Below are 15,437 nucleotides of genomic sequence, written 5' to 3' on the forward strand. Positions count from 1 at the left end.
TAACACTTAAGAAATTACTTCTTTGCATTCATTCACTGCTGCAGATTTTATCAAACTTTCCATATTCCAGGAGGCATGCTGCTGCTAAGTTGCTTCATTCGTGTCCGACTCTGTGCAACCCCATAGACGGCAGCCTACCAGGCTCCCCCGTCCCTGGGCTTCTCCAGGCAAGAACACTGGAGTGGGTTGCCATTTCCTTCTTCAATGCATGAAAGTGAAAAGTGAAAGTCAAGTCGCTCAGTCATGTCTGAGTCTTAGCGACCCCATGGACTGCAGCCCACCAGGCTTCACCATCCATGGGATTTTCCAGACAAGAGTACTGGAGTGGGGTGCCATTGCTGTCGCCACCAAGAGGCATATTCAATCTCAATTTATCTTAGCATGAAGAGCAATTTGGAGGCTGTATATATTCCCAAACATTCTCCAAAAAATATAAGCTATTTGGTGGACAGCATTTGTTCTGGCTGGGGAGAAACAAGGAAAACTATTTCTCAATTTCTTCTTCCCCTTCTCTAGAAAATCTGCAGTAAATACCTTATACTGACTACCTGACCATTTGGACCAGGGTTCAAATCATCTGGATTGCTTATTGGGTAATGCCACTCTAAAGCCACCCCGCAAAAAATAAGCACCATAAACAGCTTTACACCACATTACCCAGAACCCCTCTCTTTCAAAATGGTTGCTGCCCCCCAGCTTTTCCTAGAGAAAAATTAACAGGCCTCTGATGAATCACACTTTCTGGACATGGTGTTTTGGGGATCTGATTATACAAAGAAGCTGCTCCAGGGGTTTCCATGCACATGAGTGCTTGAAATCTAGTGTGCTGCGAACACAGAAGAAATTCAAGCAAACGCCTGCTCTCAAGGAGTTTACAATCCCATGCTGAACCAGATTATTTTAAACAGAGGGTGACGAAAAATTAAAGACAATGCTCATTCAGATAACCCAGCAAAACTGTGTTCTGTCAGTGGGGAATGGGGTGGAAGCTGGGAGAAAGGGTGGAGAAAGTTCCAAAGAGAGCTTTAGCCAACTCAGACAGAACTCGGTGCTTTTATAAGGAAGATCCACCTGCACAAGGAAGAGATGGAGAACAGAGGGGTCCTGGTTTGTCCCACAGACTCATGTGGTCTGCAAGGCAAGGGAGTACTCCTTTGGCAAAAAAACAGTGAGGACCCCCCAATCCCCCTGTGGCATATGGCTGAGGTTCACACGCACGCACGCACGCACGCACGCACGCACGCATGCACACACACACACAGTGCCGAAGCCGGCTGAGTATTGAATCTCCTCAGTTACAACAACTTGAATTCAATACAATAATAGCTTATTTTATGAAGTAAATCAAGGCTATGCAGTTTTCCTTAGCCTGTGAAATGACAAAAGTTGTGGGCTAAGAAGAATTTTGGAAATATCAGATCAACATTTAGTCTTCATCCTGCTGTTAAGTAACAATCCAGTTTAGTCCTGAAAAGCTTTAAGTAGAGGTACTGCCCACCATGAGCTGCCAAGAAGCACGGTGACAAGAAGAGGAGAATTTGAGCTCCGGACGCAAAAGGACTGATTCCCAGCCTGGTTCTGCCACCTGAGCAGCACTGGACAAACTGCTTTCAAGTTTCCTGTGTAACATGTGTGAATGGCGAATAAAAATTGTTCATCCTTCATGGAATTGTTCTAAGAAAACACACATAAAACTCTAGACATAGTAACTGCCATTTAATAATAATAGTTTTCTGTACTATTTGTTAAGTGCTAAGCCTTTCTCCAAAGAAGGCAATGGCATCCCACTCCAGTGCTCTTGCCTGGAAAATCCCATGGGCAGAGGAGCCTGGTAGGCTGCAGTCCAGGGGGTCACGAAGGGTCGGACATGACTGAGTGACTTCACTTTTCACTTTCATGCACTGGAGAAGGAAATGACAACCCACTCCAGTGTTCTTGCCTGAAATTCAATAATTTAGTGAGGAAACAGTGGCGCAGAGAGAATTTAAGTAGCCACTCCAAGGTCACACAGTCACTAAGAGACAGGCTAAAGTTTGCTCTGTTTTGCTACCCCCATACAGACCCAGGGACTGTTAGTTATTCTCACGAGTGTGGCCATTAATAGAGATCCATGGACTTGCCTGGTGGGCCGGCGGTTAAGAATCTGTATGCCAGTACAGCGAACATGGGTTTGATCCCTGGTCTGGGAAGATCCCACATGCCACAGGACAACTAAGCCTGCACATCACAACCGCTGCAGTCTGCGCCTCTAGAGCAGAGTAGTCCAGACAAAAGAAGTCACGGCAGTGAGAAGCTTGCGCACTGCAACTGGAGGATAGCACCCGCTCATCATAGGCATCGAAAGCCCAGGCACAGCAGCAAAGTCCCAGAGCAGCCACAAATAACATTTTTTAAAAAATTAAAAAAATAGAGATTCATGATTCTGAAATCTAGAAAAAGAATTTCTTTTTTAAACTAAGCTACACTGCTGTTAAATCACTTCAGTCGTGTGACCCCATAAATGGCAGCCCACCAGGCTCCGCTGTCCCTGGGATCCTCCAGGTAAGAACACTAGAGTGGGTTGCCATTCCCTTCTCCAATGCATGAAAGTGAAAAGTGAAAGTGAAGTCGCTCAGTCATATCCAATTTTTAGCAACCCCATGGACTGCAGCCTACCAGGCTCCTCCGTCCATAGGATTTTCCAGACAAGAGTACTGGAGTGGGGTGCCATTGCCTATCCAAAACTAAGCTACACTGCTACACTGCTAAAGAGTCTACACTGTTGAACAAAGAATAATTTATACGTAGTCTGCTGCTCTGCTGAGGGCACTATGGAACCACCTCATTTTACTACCATTCAAAAAATCTGGATTATGAAATTCATCTGAGGCGTTAAAGGTGAAATTATGGACCTCTTTTATTATTAATTTATCTTGATATTATCATATTTTACATACTTGTCCTAAAAAACAATCTCAGAGAAATGTCATAAAACCACATTATAAATCACTGGTCTGGAAACATTCCCTGGGTGCCTCATGATAAAAACCAGACTTGAGGAGGTCTAACTTCTTGAGTTCAGCAATAAACAAGTGTTTCAATGCATATGTACATTAAAGATATTTATATGATGTAAGTTTCAATATAGTCATTATTTAATCTCTTCTGTTACAAATCATAATAGTCCCCACTTTAAGTCAATCTCAGAGCATGTGCTGTAGAGCAAAGGTCCCACATACCTGTTGGATGCCGTAGGTCCAGCCCTGTCGAATTCGATCCCGAGCCCACACGTTATGAGCATTTTCCGCCAACTTGTCCACCATAGCCTCCTGAGACGGGGTGAGTTTGATAAAGCTCAGGTCCATTGGGGCAGGCTTGTATCCACTTGTCAGTTGGTAACTACAAAGCAAAGCCAAAGACATATAAAATAGGCCTGTCCAAAAAAAATCAAGGTTAATAAATTCCTCTATTAATCTTTTAACTCCAATTGTTTCTAATTTTAATTGTTCCATAGACCACAGTGGGCTTCCCTGGTAGCTCAGCTGGGAAAGAATCCACCTGCAACGCAGGAGACGCCGGTTCAATTCCTGGGTTGGGAAGATCTCCTGCAGAAGGGATAGCCTACCCACTCCAGTATTCTTGGGCTTCCCTGGTGGCTCAGATGGTAAAGAATCCACCTGCAATGTGGGAGACATGGGTTCGATCCCTGTGTTAGCATGATCCGCTGGAGGAGGGCATGGCAACCCACTCCAGTATTCTTGCCTGGAGAATTCCCATGAACAGTGGAACCTGGAGGGCTACAGTCCATGGGGTTGCAAAGAGTCGGATATGACTGAGTGACTAAGCACCGCACAGCCCACAGTGGTGACCCGTGGTGATGTGCCCGGTCAGCAAGCATGGACCCCTTTCACTTAAACTAAAAACTCGTCAGGTGGAAAAGCCACGTGATCTTCATGTTTTCATGTTTACATCACTAAAACAGGAATGAAGTAACACCTCTCTCTCAAATTTGAGAAGTATTTATCATTGTTTGTGTCCCAAACAGTTGATGCTTTGGTATAGCATAAATCAAAGTATCAATAATTAAAATATTTAATGAATTTCTCTTTCTGTTAAGTCCTCAGGTTTCAACATTTATATCTTATATTCATGTAATATTTATTTCAGAAATCTGTGTATCCTTTCAGACACAAGCTGTCCATTATTCTATAGGGGATTTCTAACACATTCATACATTATTTTTCTATTGCCATTCCAAGTTACATAATTTTACGAAGCCTCTAGATAAGACAGAGACTAGAAAATACCAGGCATGTAATCATCTAAAATATGATGAAGGCCTGGATTTTAGGGAATGTGTACCAGAGGCTATTTCCACACTTTGAGCTAGAGAAGAAAGGTATTAGGACAAGTATAATTTTTAATTTGGGGGGAGAAATAGAAAATTGAAAATATAAAAATTTTCAGACTTCCCTCATCGTCCAGTCATTAAGAATCCGCCTGCCAATGCAAGATACAGGTTCCATCCCTGTTCTGGGAGGACCATACACATCGCAGGCCAACTAAGCCTGTTTGCCACAGCTACTGAGCCTATGCTTTAGAGCCTGCGAGCCCCAGCTACTGAGGCCCACGTGCCCTTCAGCCCATGCAGCCAAAACTAAATAAATCAACAAATAAAATTTTAAAAAGAAAGAAAATATAAAATGTTACACACACATATACTAGGGCAATCTGACTGCTACACTACACACACACACACACACACACACACACAGATCTGTCTCATCTATTAGAGAGACTGGCACAGCCTACTGTACAGCTGGTTCTGTTTCATTCTCGGCCACTGTTCTGTCCCCTACCATCAACTATGCCTTCGGGTCAGGATCTGCTTCTGACCCATTTTTCTAATTATCATTATACTTAGATAAGTGCCTGGCAGAGAACAGCCTTTCAATCTATAGTTTTCACAAGGACTCACTTTATGTACAAAATGAATATAAAGAGATACACATCTTCATCTCAAAAATTCTCCTTTGGTGCAAACAAAGTAAAGAAAATTTGCCAGATGATTACACTAAGTTAAAAAAAATGTCCACAACATGAGAAAATGGTCTAACATAAACTATAAATAATTTTTATTCTTCTAATCATTCTGGCTTATGGCTAGCCAAATTAAAAGGGAAACTCCTTAATATCAGGGAGAAAACCTAAGATAGTGCCTGATATGTGGTAGAATTTCAATAAAAATCTGCTGATTTAATCTGTGTATGACAAAAATAAACAGTTTAAGGTTGAATAAAGTTGACTTTACCTTAAATAACTTCTACTTCATTATAAGACATCTTGCATTGTATAAAAGATTTATCTATAGGCAGAACTCTTAAAGAACATTTTGTTTTGTTTAAGTAGATCAGATTGGTCTGGCAATTGCAAAAGTTGTGGCTAATTATTACCTTATGTCACTTCATTTACATACAGAGTTGAATTTATTGGCATGAAATTTTGTTCTGTTTTAAATCAGAACTCTGCATGTTTGGGTAATTAATAATACATTTTATTTTTCTATGAAAAAGCCACATGGGACTTTTTAATCACTCATACAAATTACTGCCTTTTATAGAATCTGTACGTTTAAAAGGACACATCTGTAAACTGTAAGCACAGTCTATATTCAAGTTCTTACTTGGAAAATATTTTAAGAAAGCACTCAGTATATTTCAAATGTACCAAGAGGTGATCTAGCCCAGCATCATCTAATCTCCAAGTTTAACATTATTTGCTGGAAGAAGAGTTGGGGGCAATGATAAAGAACTTGGACTTTTGTACTCAACCCCTTCCCACTTCTGTTGCTCACCCCTCTCTCCTGAATTTCCCCAATATCACCCAGTACATAATTATCTTTCTTCTCTAATTTTCCCATCGTCCTGATCCCTCCTAGCTGTAACAGACATGGTCGAGTTTTGAAGGTACTCTGTGAAGAATTGATTACAACCTATGCCACCTGAGTGAGTGATATGTGTTTTCTAAAAAGAGGAAAGATACTTCTCTTGTGATCAATTCTAATAGTAGACTTGTCAGCAATGTCAACGGGAGAGGAATTTTTGAAGGGTATTTTCTATAAAAACTCGCAGATACACTCTACTAGTCTATAGTCTACTCAAATACACTCTGTAGAGCAGTATGACGTATACTGTATGTAGATGCCATAATTCTGGCATAAGTATTTCTCTTTACTTTCTAAATTTTTCTCTCACTATATAGGATATCTATTACAGTTGCTTTAGTTTGCAATCACAGTGAAAGCCTATGGAGATTCATTTGCACCTACTGATTTGAAATGACCCAATAATTAGTTCACATTCATTTTCAGAAGCAGACTACAATTCATTCTACCAGCTTTCCTTCATAGTCTTGTGTAAGAAAGAATTTAAAGTTTCAAGTAGTTCTTTAAAATGGCAAATAATCCCATTCAAATTAAAGTTATTAATTCCCACTTCACCTGAACCTTATTTCCACACTGCTGTACTTCATCTTTTACACTGAAAAATAAATACAAATGTCTGTGAAATTAAGACTTTAAACTCAGTATGTTAAAAATGGTAACATCATGAATGCTTTTATTAGTAGCATCAATAATGATTTACAAAATTATTCACAGGACATGACAAAGTTAGAATCAAAATCACTACACCAAAATGAGATTTTTAAAAGTACCTAAGTGTACATTAGCCAATCATGCCCATTTCATCTTATTAATACAATCTAATTAGGTACATAGAGATCACCCAACTACTAATAGAAACTATTTTCCTTTTGTGATTGGAAAAGGACAAAGAATGAAGCCTTTGAATAAAATGCAATCGAAGTCAATCTTGGAAGCTAAATGATTTCAAGTAAAGTTTCAGATTGATTTCCAGAAACTTTAAAGAAATAAAGGAAAGATTGCTACAATTCTTGGGAAAAGGAATTTTGTACCCAAATACTAGGGAAAAGGCATGTCATTAATAATTACACTAATAATGATCTCAGTATGTTTCCAAGGCAAACCATTCAATATCACGGCAATCCAAGCCTATGCCCCAACCAGTGACACTGAAGAAGTTGAAGTTGAATGGTTCTGTGAAGACCTACAAGACCTTTTAGAACTAACACCCAAAAAAGATGTCCTTTTCATTATAGGGGACTGGAATGCAAAAGTAGGAAGTCAAGAAACACCTGGAGTAACAGGAAAATTTGGCCTTGGAATGCAGAATAAAGCAGGGCAAAGCCTAATAGAGTTATGCCAAGAGAATGCACTGGTCATAGCAAACACCCTCTTCCAACAACACAAGAGAAGACTCTACACATGGACATCACCAGATGGTCAACACCGAAATCAGACTGATTGTATTCTCTGCAGCCAAAGATGGAGAGGCTCTATAAAGTCAGCAAAAACAAGACCAGGAGCTGACTGTGGCTCAGATCATGAATTCCTTATTACCAAATTCAGACTTAAATTGAAGAAAGTAGGGAAAACCACTAGACCATTCAGGTATGACCTAAATCAAATCCCTTATGATTATACAGTGGAAGAGAGAAATAGATTTAAGGACCTAGATCTGATAGAAAGAGTGCCTGATGAACTATGGAATGAGGTTCGTGACACTGTATAGCAGAAAGGGATCAAGACCACCCCCAAGAAAAAGAAATGCAAAAAAGCAAAATGGCTGTCTGAGGAAGCCTTACAAATAGCTGTGAAAAGAAGTGAAAAGCAAAGGACAAAAGGAAAAATATAAGCATTTGAATGCAGAGTTCCAAAGAATAGCAAGGAGAGATAAGCGATCAATGCAAAGAAATAGAGGAAAACAACAGAAGAGGAAACTAGAGATGTCTTCAAGAAAATGAGAGATACAAAGGGAACATTTCATACAAAGATGGGCTCGATAAACGACAGAAATGGTATGGACCTAAAAGAAGCAGAAGATATTAATAAGAGGTGGCAAGAATACACAGAAGAACAGTACAGAAAAGATCTTCATGACCAAGATAATCAATTGATGGTGTGATCACTCACCTAGAGCCAGACATCTTGGAATTGAAGTCAAGTGGGTCTTAGAAAGCATCACTATGAACAAAGCTAGTGGAAGTGATGGAATTCCAGTTGAGCTATTTCAAATCCTAAAAGATGATGCTGTGAAAGTGCTGCACTCAATATGCCAGGAAATTTGGAAAACTCAGCAGTGGCCACAGGACTGGAAAAGGTCAGTTTTCATTCCAATCCCAAACAAAGGCAATGCCAAAGAATGCTCAAACTACCACACAATTGCACTCATCTCACACACTAGTAAAGGTCAAAATTCTCCAAGCCAGGCTTCAGCAATACGTGAACCGTGAACTTCCAGATGTTCAAGCTGGTTTTAGAAAAGGCAGAGGAACCAGAAATCAAATGGCCAACATCCGCTGGATCATTGAAAAAGCAAGAGAGTTCCAGAAAAACATCTATTTCTGCTTTATTGACTATGCCAAAGCCTTTGACTGTGTGGATCACAATAAACTGTGAAAAATTCTGAAAGAGATGGGAATACCAGAGCACCTGACCTGCCTCTTGAGAAACCTATATGCAGGTCAAGAAGCAACAGTTAGAACTGGACATGGAACAACAGACTGGTTCCAAACAGGAAAAGGAGTACGTCAAGGCTGTATATTGTCACCCTGCTTACTTCACTTATATGCAGAGTACATAGAGAAACGCTGGGCTGGAAGAAGCACAAGCTGGAATCAAGATTGCTGGGAGAAATATCAATAACTTCAGATATGCAGATGACACCACCCTTATGGCAGAAAGTGAAGAGGAACTAAAAAGCCTCTTGATGAAAGTGAAGGAGGAGAGTGAAAAAGTTGGCTTAAAGCTCAACATTCAGAAAACAAAGATCACGGCATCCGGTCCCATCACTTTCATGGGAAATAGATGGGGAAACAGTGGAAACAGTGTCAGACTTTATTTTTTTGAGCTCCAAAATCACTGTAGATGGTCATTGCAGCCATGAAATTTAAGGACGCTTACTCCTTGGAAGGAAAGTTACGACCAACCTAGATAGTATATTCAAAAGCAGAGACAATACTTTGCCAACAAAGGTCCGTCTAGTCAAGGCTATGGTTTTTGCAGTGGTCATGTATGGATGTGAGAGTTGGACTGTGAAGAAAGCTGAGCACTGAAGAATTGATGCTTTTGAACTGTGGTGTTGGAGAAGACTCTTGAGAGTCCCTTGGACTGCAAGGAATCCAACCAGTCCTTCTAAAGGAGATCAGTCCTGGATGTTCACTGGAAGGACTGCTGCTAAAGCTGAAACTCCGATACTTTGGCTATCTCATGTGAAGAGTTGACTCATTGGAAAAGACCCTGATGCTGGGAGGAACTGGGGGCAGGAGAACAGCGCGACAGAGGATGAGATGGCTGGATGGCATCACCGACTCGATGGACATGAGTTTGAGTAAACTCTGGGAGTTGGTGATGGACAGGGAGGCCTGGTGTGCTGCGATTCATGGGTTCACGAAGAGTCGGACACGACTGAGCGATTGAACTGAACTAAAAACATACTTAGCTCATATTAAAGTCATCTATGTAACATATCCTACCTTTTCAAGCTTTCAGGGAAAATCTGCCAGAATCAGTCGATAGATCTCTTTCTTCTGTCATGTATTTGTCTAGTAGCTGTAGTTTTTAACTTCCTTTACTTTCATACTCTAAGATGCAGTACCATCAATCATTTTACAAAATTAGGTTATGAGGAATATATATGGTAGTAAACAAATACATTCAATATGGTCATTTTCAAAGTATCAAAGTTCTTTTGTAGTTACTAGCTGTTAGTTGGATGTAATATATAATATTACATCCATAATGTATATTACGTATATAATAAATATTTTTTAAAGTGAGATTAACAGGTTACATAAACTCTCTGAGCATCAGTTTCCTTACAGCAAAATTTCTTTTTAAAAACTTCTTTGCCTGGTGAGTGGGACCAGGGTGGGGGGTGGGGGAAGACTGACAAACTGCCAGTTTCATCTGCATGGAATTATCAAAGATGTAAACAAATAACTGATAATACTTGGCCCCAGGGGTGAATGGTCATATGAAGCAGCAATTCAATGCTGTGCTTCATTCCCACCTGATCCACGTTTCTTCCCCAAGCAGGAATTCTAAATGAGTTTTTTCCTTTAAAGTGTTCAGTATAATATCACTCAAGGGCCAATTAAAGTAGTGCAACAAAAACGTGGCAGAATAACAAAAACACTAAGGATAAGCCTTTTCTCTTTCTCCAGCCTCTCCCACCTCTCAAGCTTACTTGTTCAGTATGAATCAGAGTAAATGAAGCTTGGAAGTCATTACGTTGTGAAAGATGCACAGTAAACATGAAAAGATTATGTCCAAGTTCAGTGGATGTTAGCTGTAAATTTCAAAACCAAATCAGTCCTCCAAGTACCTTGGAACAAATAGGAAAATCTCAGATGACTGCACACCACAGATATTCAGAACAAGTTTTGCTAGAAGTACAGCTACTAAAAATGGTGCTGGGCTGACATTCTCAAAGAAAGGAGACAGAGAATATTAAAAAAGAAAAACAAAACAAACAAAAAAAAACCTTCTCCAGAAAACAAATACAGAGGAATAATCTCAGTTGAGAAATTAGGAGGGATCTGTTTCTTCTACTACTTCACTTCTTCTCTTTACATATATTCTAAAAAATAATTTATTTTCATATTTATTTGGTTGCCACTAAATGGAAACAGTGACAGACTTTATTTTCTTGGGCTCCAAAATCAATACAGATGGTGACTGCAGCCATGAAATTAAAAGAAGCTTGATCGTTTGAAGAAAAGCTATGACAAACCTAGATAGCATATTAAAAAGCAGAGACATTACTTTGACATTACAAAGGTCCATCTAGTCAAAGCTATGATTTCTCCAGTAGTCATGTATGGATGTGAGAGCTGGACCATAAAGAAGGCTGTGTGCTGAAGAATTGATTCTTTTGAACTGTGGTGTTGGAGAAGACTCTTGAGAGTCCCTTGGACTGCAAGGAGATCAAGCTAGTCAATCCTTAAGGAAATCAACCCTGAATATTCTTGGAAGGATTGATGCTGAAACAAAGCTCCAATACCTTGGCCACATGATGCAGAGAACTGACTCAATGGAATAGACCCTGATGCTGGGAACAACTGAAGACAGGAGAAGAAGGGGAGGACAGAAGATGAGACAATTGGATGACATCACCAACTCTATGGACCTGAGTTTGAGCAAGCTCTGGGAGTTGGCAATGGACAGGGAAGTCTGGTGTGTTGCAGTCTGTGGGGTTGCAAAGAGTCAGACACGACTGAGCAACTGAACTGAACTGATTTGGCTGCACTGGGTCTCAGTTGTTGTGGGATCTATTTCCCTGACCAGGGATTGAACCCAGGCTCCCTGGATTGGGAGCTCGGAGCTTAGCCCTTGGGCCACCAGGGAAATCTCCATTTTGCTTTTAAATAAACATGTAATATGACATGCCCTGTGCCTCCACCATCTTTAATCCCTTTTTCACTCCAAGTTCTTCTTGTATTCCATATCCCCTTTGAAACAAACCAAGAGACAATCATTTCAAGAAAGACCAAAAAAGCCATTCTTGGCTTTTGGGTTTTTAGACTAGGCTTTGAAAAGTCATAGCAGAGACAACAGTATTCAGAGAAAGGCCTTCTGATATGAATAGCTCTACTTTTGAATATTAAAAGAGAAAGGACCTGATGTGCTGGATGAAGGTTTCAGAGCCTAGAGGAGGAGAGAACTAGAAGAATTCAGCGTTCTCCACCCGCTTACCCAGATGGAGACCAGATAGATCCCACAGTCAAGGGAGCTTCTGGCTTAGCTACCAGATTAGACCCAGGAGAATGGCCAGTTTCCAGAATCTCCCACACCCACACCCCTGTGCAGCACAGATTCAGGAGAACAGATTTGGCACCAAACCAAGACTAGGCTGCCAGGCAACTTTCCCTCCTCCCTCTGCCAAGAGACTGAAGTCCTCAAGTTGCCGAAGACAGTGTTTCTAGGTTTCCAACCTCCGAAAGAGGCCTGAGTGGCAGTGAAAGCACAGCAAGGACCTGGAGGACTCAAAAGAGATGAGGAGGAAAGATCCAGTGTGTGGTCCAAAGATCAGTAGGGAAAACATGCATCCCAAAATGAGGCAGGAGATAGACGGACCCCAAGCTGAGTAGCTAGAGTTCGTCCCCTGTGGACAGATACTTCAAGATGAGGACAAGAGCAGGAGGATATTTAGAGGTGCTGAGCCCTGTCCAGATAAAAGATAAAGAGACTATAGCTGCCTCAATCTCAAAGTCAAAGAGACCTTCCCGACTATATATGTACAGAAGGGCTCCTTGGAGATCAAAAAGGAAGGGCTATCACTCCATAGTCAGTGATGTTACCCTGCCCACTAGAATTCATCCTGGCAAAGAGATGAGTACACACACACACACACACACACACACACACACACACACACACACACACACACACACACGGGAGGATCCTGAGAAATACTACAGACAGACCGAGAGCCAGGCAAAGCAAGAGGACTGTCTAGAGGAAACCCAGAAGAAATGTTCCATAAAAGTGATTCAAACTACCCAGAGGGCACAGCTCTCTCTCTGAATCTGTCCCGTGAGTATATTCACATGTACCTTTTTTCTCCTAATAAACACTTTGTTTCACTACTTTCTGTTTGTGGGGATTCATTTCAACAAAGCCGATGGGTCAGGGACCCTGTCACACTGGTCACCAGTCTGGTGGCTAGAATTCAGTGCTCTCACCACTGAGACCTGACTTTAATCTCTGGCTGGGAAACCAAAATACTGCTTCAAGCAGCTGCAGGCAAAGGCCATCCAAAATCAGTAAGAGGTCAGAAGAGGTAAATGTAGACAAATAATAAACAATCTCCTTTAACCAAACCTGACTCAAGCTCCTCTGAATCCTCTTTCTGATCGTAGGATTTGACCTTGTTTGCTTAGTCCAGTCTTAGCAAGACCCCTGCTTCGATCAGCCTGGTGGAAATCCCCCACTCATGATATCTGATCACATTCCTCATCCCCCACCTTTGACATCCTATCACTCTGATCTGCCATTAGCAACAATCCTACAAATTTTGTTTTACCAGAATCCCCCTTTTCCTTGATGTTTCCTCTTAGTAATTTTCCATCCACTGACCCCTAACTCTGCTCCTGTCTACAAATCCCCACTTGTCTTTGTTGTACTGGGTTTGCCAAAAATTCACTTGAGTTTTTCCATAATATCTCACGGAAAAACCCGAATTTTTTGGCCAACCCAGTGTATGACTACTGAGGTTTCTCTTTCCCTATTGTAATAGTTCTGGAATAAAATTTGTCTTTATGCCTTTAACTTCTGTCTGGCTCTGGTTTTCTTTGATGTAATTCAGTTCCTGACAGCAAACTCAAAAGAGAATGCCTTGATGACTGTGGCTTTGTAGTAGAGCCTGAAGTCAGAGGGAGAGGGAGAGGGTGGGATGATTTGGGAGAATGGCATTCTAACATGTATACTATCATGTAAGAATTGAATCACCAGTCTATGTCTGACGCAGGATACAGCATGCTTGGGGCTGGTGCATGGGGATGACCCAGGGAGATGTTATGGGGAGGGAGGTGGGAGGGGGGTTCATGTTTGGGAACGCATGTAAGAATTAAAGATTTTGGACACTAATAGATGGAGAAATATACCATGTTCATGGATCGGAAGAATCAATATAGTGAAAATGAGTATACTACCCAAAGCAATTTACAAATTCAATGCAATCCCTATCAAGCTACCAGCCACATTTTTCACAGAACTAGAACAAATAATTTCGAGATTTGTATGGAAATACAAAACACCTCGAATAGCCAAAGCAATCTTGAGAAAGAAGAATGGAACTGGAGGAATCAACTTGCCTGACTTCAGGCTCTACTACAAAGCCACACTCATCAAGACAGTATGGTACTGGCACAAAGACAGACATATAGATCAATGGAACAAAATAGAAAGCCCAGAGATAAATCCACACACGTATGGACACCTTATCTTTGACAAAGGAGGCAAGAATATACAATGGAGTAAAGACAATCTCTTTAACAAGTGGTGCTGGGAAAACTGGTCAACCACTTGTAAAAGAATGAAACTAGATCACTTTCTAACACCGCACACAAAAATAAACTCAAAATGGATTAAAGATCTACATGTAAGACCAGAAACTATAAAACTCCTAGAGGAGAACATAGGCAAAACACTCTCAGACATAAATCACAGCAGGATCCTCTATGATCCACCTCCCAGAATTCTGGAAATAAAAGCAAAAATAAACAAATGGGATCTAATTAAAATTAAAAGCTTCTGCACAACAAAGGAAAATATAAGCAAGGTGAAAAGACAGCCTTCTGAATGGGAGAAAATAATAGCAAATGAAGCAACGGACAAACAACTAATCTCAAAAATATATAAGCAACTTCTGCAGCTCAATTCCAGAAAAATAAACGACCCAATCAAAAAATGGGCCAAAGAACTAAATAGACATTTCTCCAAAGAAGACATACGGATGGCTAACAAACACATGAAAAGATGCTCAACATCACTCATTATTAGAGAAATGCAAATCAAAACCACAATGAGGTACCACTTCACACCAGTCAGAATGGCTGCGATCCAAAAATCTGCAAGCAATAAATGCTGGAGAGGGTGTGGAGAAAAGGGAACCCTCCTACACTGTTGGTGGGAATGCAAACTAGTACAGCCACTATGGAGAACAGTGTGGAGATTCCTTAAAAAATTGCAAATAGAACTACCTTATGACCCAGCAATCCCACTGCTGGGCATACACACCGAGGAAACCAGAATTGAAAGAGACACATGTACCCCAATGTTCATCGCAGCACTGTTTATAATAGCTAGGACATGGAAACAACCTAGATGTCCATCAGCAGATGAATGGATAAGAAAGCTGTGGTACATATACACAATGAAGTATTACTCAGCCGTTAAAAAGAATTCATTTGAATCAGTTCTGATGAGATGGATGAAACTGGAGCCGATTATACAGAGTGAAGTAAGCCAGAAAGAAAAACACCAATACAGTATACTAACACATATATATGGAATTTAGGAAGATGGCAATGACGACCCTGTATGCAAGACAGGGAAAGAGACACAGATGTGTATAATGGACTTTTGGACTCAGAGGGAGAGGGAGAGGGTGGGATGATTTGGGAGAATGACATTCTAACGTGTATACTATCATGTAAGAATTGAATCGCCAGTCTATGTCTGATGCAGGATACAGCATGCTTGGAGCTGGTGCATGGGGATGACCCAGAGAGGTGTTATGGGGAGGGAGGTGGGAGGGGGGTTCATGTTTGGGAACGCATGTAAGAATTAAAGATTTTAAAATTTTAAAAAAATA

General features: G+C 40.8%; 1 protein-coding gene across 1 annotated transcript in view; it reads right to left on the minus strand.

Annotated features, from left to right (window-relative positions):
* Nucleotides 1–15,437, minus strand: part of RYR2 (ryanodine receptor 2) — an 814,256-nt gene that overhangs the window by 299,933 nt on the left and 498,886 nt on the right. The window contains exon 26 of the mRNA XM_018042460.1: nucleotides 3,219–3,378. Within this exon, the coding sequence (XP_017897949.1) occupies nucleotides 3,219–3,378 (160 nt within the window). The remainder of the gene's footprint in view (nucleotides 1–3,218; nucleotides 3,379–15,437) is intronic.

The sequence above is a fragment of the Capra hircus genome, chromosome 28, assembly GCF_001704415.2.
Source record: "Capra hircus breed San Clemente chromosome 28, ASM170441v1, whole genome shotgun sequence".
NCBI lineage: Eukaryota > Metazoa > Chordata > Mammalia > Artiodactyla > Bovidae > Capra > Capra hircus.